Source organism: Balaenoptera borealis (assembly GCF_965194805.1).
Source record: "Balaenoptera borealis genome assembly, chromosome: 19".
NCBI lineage: Eukaryota > Metazoa > Chordata > Mammalia > Artiodactyla > Balaenopteridae > Balaenoptera > Balaenoptera borealis.
In genome coordinates this window covers 18,285,555-18,302,705 of record NC_138878.1, presented here as the reverse complement: position 1 = coordinate 18,302,705, position 17,151 = coordinate 18,285,555, and the positions used below count along the sequence as shown (strand labels likewise).

The 17,151-nt window shown below is 52.5% G+C and overlaps 1 protein-coding gene and 1 long non-coding RNA gene across 10 annotated transcripts in view; one reads left to right on the top strand and one right to left on the bottom strand.

Annotated features, from left to right (window-relative positions):
* Positions 1-7: 7 nt before the first annotated feature.
* SLC9A5 (solute carrier family 9 member A5) overlaps positions 8-17,151 on the top strand; it is a 20,261-nt gene continuing 3,117 nt past the window's right edge. The window contains exons 1-16 of one of the 9 annotated variants that reach the window (XM_082368876.1): positions 8-293; positions 633-675; positions 4,468-4,750; positions 6,265-6,428; positions 6,602-6,680; positions 6,985-7,162; positions 7,742-7,962; positions 8,087-8,403; positions 8,631-8,720; positions 8,818-8,888; positions 9,626-9,755; positions 10,241-10,329; positions 10,491-10,617; positions 14,678-14,848; positions 15,387-15,456; positions 16,125-16,259. In XM_082368876.1, coding sequence (XP_082225002.1) covers positions 667-675; positions 4,468-4,750; positions 6,265-6,428; positions 6,602-6,680; positions 6,985-7,162; positions 7,742-7,962; positions 8,087-8,403; positions 8,631-8,720; positions 8,818-8,888; positions 9,626-9,755; positions 10,241-10,329; positions 10,491-10,617; positions 14,678-14,848; positions 15,387-15,456; positions 16,125-16,259 — 2,134 coding nt within the window. In that variant the 5' untranslated portion in view covers positions 8-293; positions 633-666. Of the gene's footprint in view, positions 676-816; positions 1,620-4,447; positions 4,751-6,264; positions 6,429-6,601; positions 6,681-6,984; positions 7,163-7,741; positions 7,963-8,086; positions 8,404-8,630; positions 8,721-8,817; positions 8,889-9,625; positions 9,756-10,240; positions 10,330-10,490; positions 10,618-14,677; positions 14,849-15,386; positions 15,457-16,124; positions 16,260-17,151 lie in introns of those variants that run through there. The other 8 variants (XM_082368873.1, XM_082368875.1, XM_082368878.1 and 5 more) reach the window with 8 other exon arrangements.
* The window catches only part of LOC309617218, a 15,427-nt gene continuing 8,037 nt past the window's right edge, over positions 9,762-17,151 (bottom strand). Inside the window, exon 3 of the long non-coding RNA XR_014237806.1 lies at positions 9,762-10,049. This is a non-coding gene — a long non-coding RNA (uncharacterized lncRNA). The remainder of the gene's footprint in view (positions 10,050-17,151) is intronic.

Below are 17,151 nucleotides of genomic sequence, written 5' to 3'. Positions count from 1 at the left end.
GAGACTGCAGCCAGCCACTCAGAGGGCGTGATCATGGTCCTGTTAGTTCACTGGCTAGTCCGGGGGAAAACCCGAGCTCGCGCGCCCCTCACCCACTTGGAGAGCGCGCGGAGCACGGGGAGGCTTTCTTTGGGCTTGGGGGCGGTGAGGATGCGCTCTCTTTAGGGCAAGGTGGGGTGGAAGTTTCTTCGGATTGTGGCCCGCCAGGTCCCCCTCAGTTTAGGGGCGAGAAGGTCCTGATTCCTTCAGCTGAGGGATGAAGTGGATGGGCTTCCCTTATTTGGAGAAAGCAGGTAGATGGGTCCCTTTCGGTTTAGAGCAAGAAGTGAAAATAGATTACACTCAATTCGAAGGAAGAGGTGGGATCATTTACCTTTAGTTGGAGGAAAAAGAGGGACGGGTGCCCCTAATTCTGGGAAAAGGATGGGATGACTCAGTTTGGCGGCGAGGTAGAACGTTACCCTCAATTTTGGGGAAGAACGGGGATGGGTTGCCCTTCAGCTTGAATGAAAAGTGGAAACGGTCCTTTTCAGTTTGGGGCGAGATAAGCCGAATGCCCCCTCAGGTTTGGGGAAGAGGTTGGGTGGATCCCTCTTAGTTTGAAGGGAATCGATAGACTGGGGTTTCCGTAGTTTAGGGAAGAAGATACGTTTCCTTCATTGTCTCATGGAAAAGGTGAGAAGCGTTCACTGTAGTTTAAGGGAAAGGGAGGCCGGCTGTCCCTCGGTTTGGTAAATGAAGAGGAACAGCCTCCTATTCAGCCTGGAATGAGCTGGGCCCAATCTGGGCCTTGGGATTTCTGGGGACGATGGGGACAGTTGTCCCTCACGGCTTTCTAAAAAGGGCCCACTGCGCGTGCGCAGCTCTGGTCTGGGCGGGGACCCGAAGGGGGCCCCTCCAGTCTGCACCGGGCAGCGCCGGAGCCCGTGGCCTCGGTATCGGGGGCCAGCTGCTGGCCGCGGGCAGCACTCTCGGTGGCGGGGCTGCGCTCCTCCCGCCTGGACCCCGCCCCCCGGCAGACCCCGGTCACTCCAGCGGCTGGCCGTCGCCACCGTCGCCACCGGCTGGTGGAATGCAGAGGTGCCCCTGGAGGGCTGTGGCCGCTCACAGCTCTGAATCCGGGTCGGGGGAGGTTTTGGGAGAGTTTGGGGGAGCGGGCTTGAAGGAATAGGTTGCAGGACTTGGGGAAGGGCTGCACTGGGGAATTTCCAGAGTCGGGACTGGTTTAGAGCGGAGGAGCAGGCGTCCGCACTACGGACGCCCGGGGCAGGGTCTCGGAGTCCGGACCTGGCTTGGGGGTATCGGAGCCGGGATTGGGGGGAGCGGGCCCCACGTGCCTGTGACGCGGGGGCGGCCGGTAGGCGGCGGCGGCGACGCGGGGCCGGCGGCCGTGCGGTGCCGGGAGGGCTGCTAGGCAGGCGGCAGGATGCTGCGCGCCGCACTGCCGCTGCTCGGGCTGCCCCTGGCGGGGGCGGGAGCAACCGAAGAGCCCACCCAGGAGCCGGGGTCGCCGGGTGAGCCTCCCCCAGGGTTGGCGCTCTTCCGCTGGCAGTGGCACGAGGTGGAGGCGCCCTACCTGGTAGCCCTCTGGATCCTGGTGGCCAGCCTGGCTAAAATCGGTGAGTGCGTGTGTGCGTGCGCCAGGGCCGGCGGCCGTCATTGGACCCGTCCCCAACCCCTAGTCCCCAGATCCGGGCCGGCTTCTTGCAGAGTGCCCTGACCTAGCTTCCGATTCCACAAATCCAGGCTCTCACATTGTTTCTGCGCCTCCTCTTGTGGATCTCCCTCCTCCCCTTCTCCTCGAGTGGGAGCCCTGAGGATTTGCCTTCTCAAAGGACTGCCCCAGCTCTCTCCAGCCCCATCCCTAGACTCCTTTGCCCTTTCCTCTCTTCTCCTTGAAGTAAGCTCTTTGATCTGGGCTCTCCTCCACCAATCCCCAGCCTCCTAAAAGCTTCTGTCAGCAGTGAAGACGTGTGGGGACATTGAGGGGATGGTGTTCTCCTGCAAACCCAGGCATCCTGGTCCTGAGGAAGCAGCCTTCCCTGGAGGCCACTGCCAAGTGTCCATTCTCTTGGGATACTAAACTGCCACTTTTCCTCTCTCCCCCCTCTGCTCCCCTAAAGGTGCCCCCTTCTTGTGCTTAGCTGTGCCCGCCCCACCCCCAATTCAGGTCTACCTTCTTCCCACCTCAGGATATAAGAAACTTCCATTTATTGGGGCCTTACTCTGTACCGCCTGCACTAGATGCTTTCATACATCCAGTCTCCTTCAGTCTGCACAGTAAAGGTTGTGCTTCAGACTCCTTTCCTTGAATAGAGCTGCTTTTCCTTGCCTCTGCCCCTTCCTCCCCACTTCTGAGCAGCCAGTGGTCCCTCCTCCCACCACAGACCCTCCTCCCTCTCCCTGTTGTGCAGGCTCTGCTGTGGGGGTGACTAATTATAGCTGAGCCGTTGCTACTCACTCCCCATCTATGCAGGCACAGCCTGTACTCCAGTCTCACCAATACAGTCTTCATGTAGGAATCACACAGTCTAGGATTTGCCCCCTTCTCCCCCCAGGGACACAGCTGGGGGTGGGGGCTGGGCAGGAACAGAATAACTCTCCACTCTGCTGTGGCAGCCCATTAATAATGGAAAATGGGGCTTGAAATGCCCTCAGGGAGCCTAGTGCTGTCAGAGAACAGGCTTTTGTGAAGGGTTTTTGCTGGGAGTAATACATGCTCTGGAGATAAGGATGGAATAAAGTCCCTGAAGGAGAGGAAAGGGGGACCAAAGGTAGGGATGAGAGTGGGAAGAGCTATGGCTGAGCTCACCTTAGGGCCTGGCAGCAATGAGAGCAAGGTGGGAGAAGCCTCAGATTTGGGAGCCAAGAATTGGGTTTGCTGAGAAGTCTGCCAGTTGGAGTTCCTGTCTTATTTAGGGTTTACAGCAATGACTGTAGTTTCCCCCATAAATCATAGTGCTTTTTCTAGCTTGGATGACATGTCCTATGGAGGTAGAAGAGAGCCTTTTTCTCATCAAACAAAACAAACAAACAAAAAATCCTTGGGATTAGGGGCAGGGGAGATGGGTAGAATGTTCAGAGATACCTTTCCCCAGCTTCATTACCAGGAGATTTTTTTTTTCCTTTTATTCACCAAATATTTATGTAGATCCCACCATGTGCCAGGCACTGTCCTAGGCTCTCTGGGTACGGCTTCCAAAGGGCACTGTCTTAGCATTGGGTCTCACACAGCCTAACACAGAGGCTTCCCTCACTACTCACCACACTAGGGATTGTCTGGGGAGAGGTGCTCATCTGGTCTCAGGTCCCAAGGGAAAGCCAAAACAGTTTATATTAGGAGGCAAAGGTAGGAGTGGCAATAGTGCTAGAAAACCTCCTCTTCTTTCCTAGGGACAGATCTGTTATTTTCTTCCAGAGTCATATTGAATTAACATTTGTTGAGATCCTATTATGTGTCTGACATTCTGCTAGGAAAATTCACACTATATCATTTTATCCTCACCCTGTGTGAGGGGTATTTTTCCCCATATTACAGGAGAAGAAATTGAAATTCAGGTAAATTAAATAATTTGCCTGAGATCACACAATTAGGAAGGGATGGAGCCAGAAGAAGAACTGGATCTCTGACTGCTAAACTTAATGCTTTTTAAACTACTGAGTCCTTAGTGAGCCTATATAATGAAAAGCACATTGGGCTAGGAGGTCTACAGTGCTCCTAGGAGGTATGATATGCATTATGGTCTAGCTCGAGAGGCAGGGCACAATAATATAATAATAGGTAACATTTATAGAGTGCTTATTGTAAACCACTGGGCTAAGTGCTTTTGAGTAGACTGTCTTACTTAAACCTCACAACAATCCTATGAGATCATTACTGTTTTTATCCCCATTTTACTGATGAGAAAACTGAAAGTCAAAGAGGTGAAGTTATTTGCTCCAAGGTCACAGAACTAGTAAATGGAAGAGCTAGGCTTTAAACCCAGGCAGCCTGACTCCAGAGGTCCTGATTTTTACAGCTGTGTTATGCATAAAAATATACCTAGTATTTGCTGAGATTCAAATAATGGCAATGGATAAGGGAGATCAGAGAAAGGTGAGGTCCTTCGAGGATTAGAGAGGAGGGGGCATTTCCAGAAGTGGAAAAAGTAAGCAAAGGTCTAGGTTACTATGACAGGAGCACCAGGAAACAGACAACTTTGGCTGCAGTGGGGGATTTGAAGCCCTGGAGGCTGGAGATTCTAGCAGTCCTGGATTTTTCTTCTTCCTTGGTCCCAGTGTCAGGGGTCCCGACCTTGAATAAACTTTTAAGACTGGGAGGTTATAGGCCACTGTGTGTGTGTGTGTGTGTGTGTGTGTGTGTGTGTGTGTGTGTGTGTGTGCGCGCGCGCGCGCGCACACGCGCACCCCATAAGCTGATAGCTCCTGCCCTCTTCTTGCATTGTAGTGTTTCACTTGTCTCGGAAGGTGACGTCTCTGGTCCCTGAGAGCTGCCTGCTGATTTTGCTGGGACTGGTGCTGGGGGGCATTGTCTTGGCTGTGGCCAAGAAAGCTGAATACCAGCTGGAGCCAGGCACCTTCTTCCTCTTCCTGTTGCCTCCTATCGTGCTGGACTCGGGCTATTTCATGCCTAGCCGGCTGTTCTTTGACAACCTGGGCGCCATCCTCACCTACGCTGTGGTGGGCACACTCTGGAATGCCTTCACGACAGGTGCTGCCCTCTGGGGCCTGCAGCAGGCTGGACTTGTGGGTGAGTGACCTTAAGACCTGGACTGGTAGCGGGAGGCTTTGCCAGACTCATCACCCAGCTCCCTTCTCCTCCAGCTCTGAAGATCCTGTGTTGACGAGAGCCATGCCCTGAGAGCTCCATCTTAGGTCCCTCCCAACTGGAGTGTGAGGCAATGCTCCAGATGGGCCTTCAGCCTTCATTTAGGTCCCTGCCAGATGAGTCTGGGCTTCTGTAGATGACAGCTGAGTAGGGGCCTGGCTCCCAGCTGTGTGTGGGCTGCCAAGGCTGGGACTCTGCCGCCTCCTGCCCTGACACCATACTGCCACTTGCCAGCCTGGCTCCCCTGAGGCACAGCTCCCCTTGCCTGTGAGGGCTCTGCCCAGGCCACGTCAGGGTGGTTTTCTGGTTTTATTATTATTTTTAATAAATACATATTATACATCCACAGAATGCAAGACACTACACTGGGTGTTCTCTCTTTACTCATCCCGCTGGCTCTTCATAGCAACCTTGCTGGGGGTATAATTTGTCCCACTTTAATGGATGAGGAAATAGAGTCCCTTAAACTCATTCGATATCAGGTCCGAAGTTAGCAGGAGAGGTCTGTTTTACTGAGGCTCTTTGCCCTGTCCTGCTCCCTTCTTCCTCATTTCCTGGCCCCCAAATCCATTCAACCCTGAATGTTGATGATTCAGACTTCTTCACAGATGCAAGGGGAGGTTTGCAATTTCCACTTGGGGACTCCAACCTGGTTTTCCTAATGGGTCAGTGAACTATTTGGGGGCAGGAAGGGAAGGGAGGACATCAGACCATAGTAACAGTAATCCTAATAATAGGTAATATCTATTGGTTGCTTACTATGTATTAGGCACTGGCTAAATAAGGAACTTTTTGAGTTTCTTATTGTTCTCACTATTATTATTCTCAATATATACATGTGGAAACGGAGGTTCACAGAGATTACATGGCACGTTCAAGTCCCACCTGTGGTGGGTGCTTCCCATACTATATTCAGCCTTCATGGATGGATAGTCCCTCCCCCTCCTGCTGAGAACTGTGTCGAATTCCTTAGGCTGAGAACCACCGGTGTGGGAGAAAGCACTCTCTTTCGTTCTTCTCCCGAATAAAGCCAGTCAGCAGCCAATTTCCACCTGCTGGTGGTTATTATTACTGTTGCTGCAGTTCTTATTGTCAGTGCCACCTTAGCTTTCCAGGTTACATAGAGCTACTGTAGCCATCTCCTGGGTTGATTTTTGCAGCAGTACTGTTAGGCAGGCATATGAGGAGGCATGGCTTATGAGATGTCATGTGACAATGACAGTGCCAACATCACAGAGCTGGTAAGTGGCAAAGGCAGGCCTTAGGCTCAAGACCTAAGGTCTCCTGACCTGCAGGCCGATGCTCTCTTCACCATCCCAGGTCCTCTCTGGGCATACTTGTTTTAATAGTGGGGCTGGAGTCTGGGCTTGTCACAGGGACTGCTGTAGGCAATTCAGTACCTCACCATTTGCTGTCCCTCATCTGTCCCTCGAAAGCCCCTAGAGTGCAGGCTGGCTTGCTGGACTTCCTGCTGTTTGGGAGCCTCATCTCAGCAGTGGACCCCGTGGCCGTGCTGGCTGTCTTTGAGGAGGTGCACGTCAACGAGACCCTCTTTATCATCGTCTTCGGCGAGTCCCTGCTCAATGATGCAGTTACTGTGGTGAGAGTGCTCGGCTGGCTGCCGTTCCTTGACCCCAGGCTGCCATGCTCTGACCAGGCTCGACTCTTCCCCGGGCCCCCTGGGGAAGAAATATGGTCTCTGCTTTCCCCCTCTCCAAGCAGTCCAAATTGCTGCCTTCCCCCGGCGCTCCTGATGCTCCTCTTCTCGCTTAGGTGCTGTACAAGGTCTGCAACTCTTTTGTGGAGATGGGCTCTGCCAACGTGCAGGCCACTGACTACCTGAAGGGAGTCGGTCAGTATTTCCCCCCTCTTGGCGGGCACTGGAGGTCTGCCTCCCCTGGGTTGCTGAGCCCCTGCCCCCCACCGCATCAGGACAGAGGACGCTGCTCGGGGTGCCTCATTCCCTTCCCTCCTGTATGGAGAAATAGGGCCCTGAGAACCTGAGAAGGAGGGCCTTTCCTGGAATCCTAGCTCTGGGACCCTGACCCCTGGGAAGCACAGTGGGCATTGTCCTCCACTCCCTGCCAGGCAGCAGTCTTGTCAGCCCTGGTGGGGTCCGGGCCAGGGGTCACGCTGACAACCCACTCCTCCCCCAGCCTCCTTGTTTGTGGTCAGTCTGGGCGGGGCAGCCGTGGGCTTAGTCTTTGCCTTCCTCCTGGCCCTGACCACACGCTTCACCAAGCGGGTCCGCATCATCGAGCCTCTGCTGGTCTTCCTCCTCGCCTACGCAGCCTACCTTACTGCTGAAATGGCCTCGCTCTCCGCCATTCTTGCGTGAGTCCTGGGGGCCTTGCAGGCAGGCAGCTGGGAGGGGGCACTGGAGATGGTCGCCCCTCACATGGACAGAAGCAGGACCCGGAGGAGTCCATAGGTCTCCCTGAGCCCTTGTGGGAGTGGGAGCTTCAAACTCCCCTGGGGAGATACTAAGCCTCATGTAACATTCCAGGACCTGCCTCTAGGGCTGTCCTGGGCACCCCAGAACCCAAACTTCCTCTGCTTAAAGTGCTCTCTGGGGTGTAGGCTGAGCTGGAAGTGGACTTTGAGGCCTGGTGCTACTGGCTCTGGTGGCCACAGAACTCTAAAAGGTGCCTCAGACAGTGTGCTAGTCAGAGCATGTTTCTCCCACCTTCCCCCTCCAGAAGGCACCGAGAGGGAAGCCTGGAGATTCGGACCCTTTTCTCCCAGGACCACCACTACCTATCCTTGGATGGCCTCCATGCCTCCCTGGGCTTCGGCTCTGAGAATCTGACATCCTGTGATGGGCAACACCCTCTCCTGCGCATGCTCAAACCCCAAAGGCTGTGCTTCCTGTGGCCCCTCCTCACTCGCCCTGACTCTCCATTCCTCTCCCAGGGTGACTATGTGTGGCCTGGGCTGTAAGAAGTACGTGGAGGCCAATATCTCCCATAAGTCCCGCACAGCTGTCAAGTACACAATGAAGACTCTAGCCAGCTGCGCTGAGACCATCATCTTCATGCTGCTTGGCATCTCGGCCGTGGACTCTTCCAAGTGGGCCTGGGACTCTGGGCTGGTGCTGGGCACCCTCTTCTTCATCCTGTTCTTCCGAGCCCTCGGTATTGCCGGCACCCTCTGCTTTCCCGCCCTCCTTCCTGCCCACCCTCCCAGCTCATCTCCCAGTCTGAGTCCACATCCTTGTCAACAATTTCTAAGCCTCCCCTTATTGCTCACCCCTCCCAGCCCCTGTCAGACCTGAGCCCAGATACTTGGTGCCATCCATGCCCAGTGCCCTCCACTCCTGCTGTAGGCGTGCCCTCCAACACCCTGCTCCCACTGGCCTCCCTCCTGCTGTAGGCGTAGTCCTGCAGACGTGGGTGCTGAATCAGTTCCGGCTGGTCCCTCTGGACAAGATTGACCAGGTGGTGATGTCCTATGGGGGCCTGCGGGGGGCTGTGGCCTTCGCTCTCGTCATCCTCCTGGACAGGACCAAGATCCCTGCCAAGGACTACTTTGTAGCCACCACTATTGTGGTGGTCTTCTTCACAGTCATCGTGCAGGTGGGAGCGCCCATGAGGCTGGATGGGGAGAGGGTCTGGCAGGCCCTGGGGGAGGCTTGGAGCCTATGGGAGAGGGGCTACTCTTCCTCTTGTGGGAGGCAGGGGGGCTTGACTTCCCAGACCTTGAGTGCAGTGAGGTGGGGATACAGAAACTGAAGCCTAACTATGGGGAGGGAAAGGCAGCAGGGAACTGGACAGGGCAGCGCTCACTGGCTGCCTGTCCGTAGGGCCTGACCATCAAGCCACTGGTCAAGTGGCTGAAGGTGAAGAGGAGTGAGCATCACAAACCCACCCTGAACCAGGAGCTGCATGAGCACGTGGGTACCAGAACCCCATCCCTCCACCTGTCCCTCTCTCCCTTCTCCTATTTTGAGCAGAGTCCTGATCCGGTCCCCCTACCCACCCCCCTTCTAGACTTTTGACCACATTCTGGCTGCAGTGGAGGACGTTGTGGGGCACCATGGCTATCACTACTGGAGGGACAGGTGAGGGAGCTGCCCCGAGGCTCCTTCAGCAGCGGCAGCCTCACCAGCCAGGGCAGCACGGGGGATGTGCACACTTCTGAGGAGGGACACAGGCAGGCTCAGGCTGGGCGACCTCTTCCTGAAGCCCTTCAGGCAGTACTGGTGTCCCAGTACTCTCAGGATAAGACAAGGCTCCCCAGTGAGGCCTGCGCAGCTCTGCCCTGCATGGTCTGGCACCTCCAGACACCAGCCGCATTGTGCTCAGCTGTGTCTTTGACTCTCTGTCTGCCAATGAAATGAACCATTTTAGAAACTCAGAACCCACCATGCTCCCCCGGCCCTGGCCACTGGGACCTGTGCACATGTTGTTCTTTCTACTAGAACATTCCTTTGCCTCCCTCTCACCTACTTAACCTCTGTTCATCCTTCAGATCTTACCACAGGCATCAAGTCCTTAGGGAGGTTTCCCTGGCCTCCCTGACTAGGACAAATCCCTATCATACTCTATAATTATCCTTTATAGTTCTTACCATGGTTGTAATTTTACAGTTATATGTAATAACTTCATTAATGGCAGGCTTTCCCACAACACTGTCAGTTCCATAAGGGCAGGGACCAGCTTCGAGATTCTCCCTGACTGATGCCCACACCAAGAGACATAGGCCCAGCGCTGGCTGTGCCCCTGCCCTGTCTGAGGAAGGGCCAGCCGCCCAGGCCTTGGGGATGGCACTCAGGACCGGGCCTGGCATCCTCTGTAGGTGGGAGCAGTTTGATAAGAAGTACCTGAGTCAGCTGTTGATGCGGCGGTCAGCCTACCGCATCCGGGACCAGATTTGGGATGTGTACTACAGACTCAACATCCGGGATGCCATCAGCTTCGTGGACCAGGTGGGCCGGCAGACAATGGTGGGTGGGCAGGTGGCCAGCAGGGCAAGGCAGGAAGCGGTGACAAGCAGGCAGGCCCTGAGCAGGGAGTTGGGAATTCCCAGCAGACGCCATAGTCTTGTGAAGTGGCAGCTACAGGCACGAGCCTGGCCTGATGCTGACATGTAGAGTCTAGCAGGCAGTACAGAAAGGTGGGAAACAGCTGGACTCTGGAGTCAGCAGATGTGGTTCAGTTCTTATCATCTCACGCTCGTGACCTTGGGTAAGTCACTTATCCTCTCGGAGCCTCAGTTTCAACTGTAAGAAAGCGCGAGTAAGAGTACCTCTGTCAGAGTTTTGTAGAGTCAGTATAAAAAGTGCCTAGCACAGTCCCTGGAACTTCAAAAGAGCAAAGTGTGTTGACCTTTGTTATTCTTTTTATTACCCTCTGATTGTCTGGGCCACCCTTCATCTGATTGCCATTTTGACCTCTGACTTGGCCCCTGCAGGGAGGCCACGTCTTGTCCTCCACCGGGCTCACTCTGCCCTCTATGCCCAGCCGCAATTCTGTGGCAGAGACCTCTGTCACCAACCTGCTGTAAGTCCTTGAGCCCCCTTCCCCTTCCTCAAGCTCCTCTCTATTGCGCCCTCTCTCTGAATCCCTTCTGGGGAAGATTTGTGAGCACCTTTGCTTCTGCCCTTCCCCTGGCCTGTGCCTCCTGGCCCGTCCCTAGCACACGTGTCTCCTCCCTCCTGCAGGAGGGAGAGTGGCAGTGGAGCATGTCTGGATCTGCAGGTGATTGACACAGTACGCAGCGGCCGGGACCGTGAGGATGCTGTGATGCACCACCTGCTCTGTGGAGGCCTCTACAAACCTCGCTACAGGGTGAGAGCAGCCAGGGCAGAGTTCTGAGGGGGAGCATTGTCTGGGGAGGCCACGATGGAAGCCTCAAGAGGCAGCTGGCACCAGCTTGTGGAGAGCTATGGATGCCCAGTTGAAGAGTGTGGGCTTCATCTTGTTGGTTATAACCTTTAGTTTAGTTTTTTTTTTTTTGAGAAAGGTTGGCCTGTTACAAGAACTGTTTAAGAATGTCTTCTCTGGTAGCAGAGGGCAGATCAAACTGGAGGGGGTGAGTTGAGAGGCTGGGAGAGCCAGTTGGGAAGCTGGAGTGAACCACTGCGGATTAGACCTGCGTGGTCGGAAGGGAGAGGAGCACAAAGAACTGTGTGATCAGCCAGGAAGGGGAGAGCAGGAGATACAGAGGGCTTGATGGGGTCACAGACAGAAGCAGGAGTGCTGAGGAAGCCGCCTGCAGGACCACCCTAACCTGGGGGAGGCAGACATCTGTTTTAGGTAATGTGAGTTAGTCCAATGCAGGTCATGAAGCTTTGGGGTCGGAAAGGCCCAACCCATACAGGAAGGAATCTGTTGCAACCCCACAAGGGGGCAGCAAGCCATTACCTTGAACCTTTTTGAAATGAGAAGCCAGCTGTTACCATTCCTGGCAGCTTTAACAGTCAAGGCTGTTTCTACTGCTGAGACAGATTGGTTTCCTTTAATTTTCTCCCACTGCTCCTGATTTGACTCTGCAGCTCTGCAGAGTAAGTCTGCAAAGGTTTCAAAACAGCTTCCTTCCACACAGGCCTCCTTGCCCTCAGGCCAGCAGCTCCTGTCCTTGGTGTGTCTTCTTTAGTCATTAGAAATGAGGCCCCTTGGAGTTCTCTGGTAGCCTAGTGGTTAGGATTCTGGGCTTTCATTGCCGTGGCCTGGGTTTGGCACAGGGGCTCTTTCACCTTTCTAGTTCTGGAACTTGCCATTCTCTTCCCACAGCCCAGAATCTCTCCAGCTCTGGCTCACCACCCTGAGGCCCCATATTGTTCTTACAGTCAGGCAACCCACCATGCCTTCCTCAGTTAATGACTATTAAACCCTGTCGCATCCAACCTGTGGGGTTTTTTGTTTGTTTTTTGGTTTTGTTTACTTTTTTTCTTATGGAAAATTTCTGTCGTTCACAAAACTAGAGAGAATAACTCATTTAACCACCACTCACCTCCAATAATTTTCAATGCGTGGTCAATTCTGTTACATTCTGTCCCCCCCTACGCCCCATCTACACTTTATTATCTTAACGCAAACTCCAGACATCATATCATCTCTAAATATTTCCACATGTATCTCTAGGCGGCAAGAATTCTTTAAAAAAAAAAAGCCTTAGTACCCTTATCACTTACAACAAATAACAGTGATTCCTTCTCACCTCAAATATCCAGCCAGTGGTCAATAAATACCTTTTTCCAGCTGGTTTGTTCAAGTCAGGATCCAAATAAAGTCCACAGTTTGCATTTAGTAAACATGTCTCTTTATTTTAAAAAAATCTGTGATAGTTTTGTCTTCCTTTTTTTCTCATTATTTACTTACTGAAGAAACTGGATACATTATCTCAGAGAACGTTCCATTTTACAGATTTTGCTGATTGTATTCCAGTGGTGGTGTTTAACATGTTCCTCTACATACTGTATTTCTTGGTAGTTAAATCTGGAGGCCTGGTTGTATTCAGGAACATTCGATAGGTGTGCTATGTATTTCTTATTGTATTACATCAGGAAGTACATAATGACCGACTGTCTGTGGATGTGTGTGTGTAAGATTGGTCAATGGTTCAGTCCAACCAGTTCTTGTGGAGTCAATTAAAAAAAACTGGATTAAGATTGTGCTTATCCCTGTTAAATGTCATCGTATTTGATTTAGCCCATCATTCCATTGTTTGGATCCCATGTCTGCCACCAAACATCTCCTCAGATTCACATCATATGAAAATTTGCTAAGCCTGTTAACTTTGTATTCATCAAAATCAACATAAAAATGTTGAACAGGATAGAGCTGAGGACAGAGCCCTGTGGCATGCTACTAAAGACTTTCCTCCAGACTGACCCTGATCAAGAATTTTTGGGGTATGGTTACTCAACCAGTTCTAAATCCACTTAGTTATGCCAGAACACAATCCATAATTCCTCATGTTCTTCACAGAAATATCATTAGAGAGAGACAGAAGTGTCTAGTATGCAGTTAGAAACATAAGATTATAGTTTAGGGGAGAGACACGGGCTGGAGATAAAGATTTGGAAGCAATCTATATCAGAGGTTTCCTGGCCTGGCTCCATCAGAATCTCCCAGGGAGCTTGCTAGAATACATATTCCTGGCTTCACCTCCCGGAGAGTCTGATCCTGTAGTGTGCAATGGGATGAGGAATCTGCTCTTAATAAGTCCCCTGAGGGGATTCAAATGTAGCTGGTCTGATGGCTGATGTTTGGGAAACACAGATGTATCCCTGGGCTAGCTGGCGCTGAGAGTGGACACTTTCACTGGGGAGGGCATTTAGAGGGGAGAGGGGGTGCCAAGGACAACACTGAGGAATGCACATGTAAGAAAAGGAAGGGGAGCCAGCGGAGGAGAGAGAAGGAGCCCTTGGAGGGGCAGTAGCAGATGGTGTCTCGGGGGCCTGGGGCAGGAGGGCTGGACATTGCACAGATGTTGCCTAACCAGAGGCCATGGCACTGCTGACCAGGGACAAAGCAGCACACTGAAGTTGCAATCAGGCAAACCCCACTGGAGCTGTATTTTATTTTTTTTTAGTTTGCATTTCTTTTTTTTCTTTTTTTTTTTAACATCTTTATTGGAGTATAATTGCTTTATAATGGTGTGTTAGTTTCTGCTTTGTAACAAAGTGAATCAGCTATACATATACATGGAGCTGTATTTCTGATAGTCAAGGAATTAATGGGTACTAGGGAAAGTGTCAGAATGTAAGTGTAAAAGTCTGGCAGCAAAAGCGAGGCAATGGTATCAATGGAAAGGCCTTTTTCAAGGAGGTAAGGGCAGGAGCACGCTTAAAAGCAGGGGGAGGGGGGCCGGTGTCGAGGGAAGGATTGAAGATGCAGGAGAGTGGAGGACCGGGAGGGAGGAGGGAGCAGAGCAGGGAACTGATGGAGGCAGGGAGTGAGCTAAGCAAAGCGGAGGCCTGGGTTGGGGAGTGATGAGCCCTGTGAAGGAGGTGGGTCCTTCATGCCCAGGAGAGAAGGGCACCTCTGTGTGAGTGTGTAGAAGAGGGCAGCTGGGAGGAGACTTAAAGGGGGCTCTTAGATCCAGCTCAGGGAAGCAGAAAATATGAGGCAAAGGAAAGGGACCAGACTGGGGATGTGAGGCAGGACAAATGATTGGGAACATGCGGGCAGCACTTTGGAGGGTTACCACTAGGTAATGAAAAGGCCGCTCAGCAGTCAAGGGCAGAGGTGGAGACAGTCTAAGTGAGTGTGTAGTGGGCTTGGTCTTTATGAGAAAGAGTTGGAAAGAGGAGAGATGGGGGTGGTCCTGAATTGGACACCAATTCAGGTATTGTTGGACTGAGAGGGTCGAAGGTATCAAGAGAGATAGTCATGGAAGTTCAAAGTGCAGCCTGAGGAGTCATGGTGGTGGCTGTAGACTGGCTAGCTGGAGAGTTCCAGCTGGATAGAGAGTCCTGTGTAGTTAAAAAGAGGCAAATGGGCCAGGCATGTGGACCAGGCTCAGATAAACAGAGGTGCAAAGAAGGAAATGCCCCCCTTGGCCTCACAGGACTGAGGGGACAAGACACAGGGTCCCCTGCCTCTTGTCACTTCAGATCAGAGAGAACTGAGAGAGGGCAGTAGGGAATACGGAAAGCCAAATTTGAGGGAACAGGTTCTGGGATAAAGGAAAGTTTTTCCCCAGTGAGCTGAGCATATAGAGAGTATAGAGTCTGGCTGGGTCCCTACTGTATTTTTTGTTTTGTTTTGTTTTTTCAATCCATGGCTAGTTCTGGCAACAGTGGGCCGGCAGGAGCTATGGTGAACATGGGGCTGTGGCCTGGGGTCCCTGTGGGAGGCCAGGACACCCAGCCTCACGGCAGGGCGGGGCTGTCATTGTCAGTACAAAGCCAGCTGCAGCCGCCACTTCATCTCTGAGGATGCGCAGGAGCGCCAGGACAAGGAGGTCTTCCAGCAGAACATGAAGCGGCGGCTGGAGTCCTTTAAGTCCACCAAGCACAACATCTGCTTCACCAAGAGCAAGCCACGACCCCGCAAGGCCGGCCGCAAGAAGGCATGTGCTTTCTCTGGGACTCCTGTTTGCAGCTGCAGGCTGATGGCACGCAGTTTTGAGCTTCCAAGTATTGGAATCCAGCCTAGGGGGACCCCCTAGATGGATAATCCTCAGGGACTTGGGGGCTGCAGCAGCTTGGGTTCCCTTTTGCATCTTCCTGGAGCCCCAGAAGGGGAAGGCAAGGGCTTCAGAAGGAGATCAGCCTCTTGTCCATGTGGTCACCTGCTGGGAGGCAGCAGGACCACCTACCAGAGGTGAAATGGGCAGGAGAAAGGCAGATTCCTTGTTGGGGGGACTCCATGAGCTCCTTATTCAGCCCAGGCTGATGTACTGAGTGTCCTTGCTGGGGCACATCAGACTCCACAACACTTGCCGGGGGGGGCGGGCGGTCAAGGGATGGTAGAACCACTGGGACTGACAGATTCCCTTCCCTGCTGCATCAGGAAGACCTGTCCTCCTGTTGACCCCACCAGACGACAGGGTTGGGGTTTGGAGCCAGGGCCAGAGGCTTAGGGTTTTTTGTTTTTTTTGTCCTTAGAAGGATGGCATGGCTAACACGGAGGCTACAAATGGGAAACCTCCTCGAGACCTGGGCTTCCAGGACACAGGCAAGCAGGGAGCGGGGTGGAGTTGAGGATGGGATAGGGAGGGAAAGGGCGGGGGCCCATCAGCCAGAAGCCTGAAGGACCTCCTCTGTACAGCATTCAATACCATAAACTGGGGCTCTTCCCCTCAGGGACTAGATGGGCACACTTGATTTCAAAGCTGAACATGTCTAAGCAGTTATTAGACATCTGTGACATCAGATAGCTAACTACAGGTTACAGGCCCTGAGGACTTGGAGAAGGTGTCATAAAGGGGGAGCTTGGTCTGGGCCTTGAAGGATGGGTGAACCCTGGTGTCCCCGTCTGTAAAACCAGGAGTTTGGATGAGCTGCACACTGATGGGCCTTCCAGCCCTCCAGATGTTTATGCTGCCAGTTGACGATGGGATCTGGGGCTGAGAGATGATGGGGGAGCTGGAAAGTGTGACTTGCCTTATGGCTTCCTCTGAGGACCTGGCTTTCCCTGTTGCCTCCTTCAGCTCTGCAGCCCCACCTCCCTTCCTCTCAAACACACAACTCCGTAGGCCAGTGCTGTAACAGCCACAGGACAAAGCAGGTGTCCCTGCCAACTGTGGGATCTACCTGGGTGGACAGGGGATCCGGCTTGGGGTTGTGCGGTACCAAGAGGCAGCTGCTGGTGGCCAACCCCACTCGGCTCTTGTCCCTCTCCAGCTGCTGTGATATTAACCGTAGAGTCTGAGGAGGAGGAGGACAGCGACAGTTCGGAGACAGAGAAGGAGGACGATGAAGGGATCATCTTTGTGGCTCGGGCTACCAGTGAGGTTCTCCAAGAGGGCAAAGTTTCAGGTAATGGCTTCCTCCCGCCTACCTCCCTCTGGAGCTGTGCAGCTGGCTTCCTCCCCCTTCACTGATGGCCTCTACTCCAGACAATCCCTCTTTCTATTCGCTCATTTATTCACCAACCAGCATTTACTGAGCATCTCCTTTATGTCAGACACCTGACATACATGATCTGATTCAATCCTCACAACAACCAAGATGGGGAAACTGAGCTCAAAGGAATTCTGGACTTGTCCAGAACCAACCAGAATTTGAACCTGACCCACCCGATTCAAAGTCCAAAGCCTTTTTACTGCCGTGCCGCCTCCCTTTACTCTCTGGCGAGAAACACGAGGTGACAAGCAAACCTCACACCAGACTCTGTTGTGACCCATGACGGCTCAGCACACCAGCCCTCAGGTACAGACCCGGTGAGGGTGGCAGCCTGACCTGAGAGAGGAGCCTGACTTGGCTCAAGCACCCTAGGTGTCTTTTAAAAAACATATTATAGAAAATTTCAAAATATACAATAGACAGAATAGTAAAATAAACTTCCCATCTATCCACCAGACAGCTTCAATAATTATCTACTCCTAACCAATCTTATTTCATCTATACCCTCACTATGCCCCTCTCTTCACTGGATTCTTTTGAAGCAAATCTCAAATATCATTATCACTTTATCAAAAAATACTTCAGCATGTATCTCTAAAAGATAAGGATTCTTCTTAAAAATATAACCACAATACCACTATCATATCCAAAATCTTTGTTATCAGATATCCAGTTGGTGTTCAAGTTTCCCTGATTGTCTTAATATTTTTTTACAGTAGGTTTGTTCAAATAAAAATCCAGACAAAACCCACCGATGAAATTTGGTTGATAGGTCTCTCTTAATCTACAGCAGTGATTCTTAAGA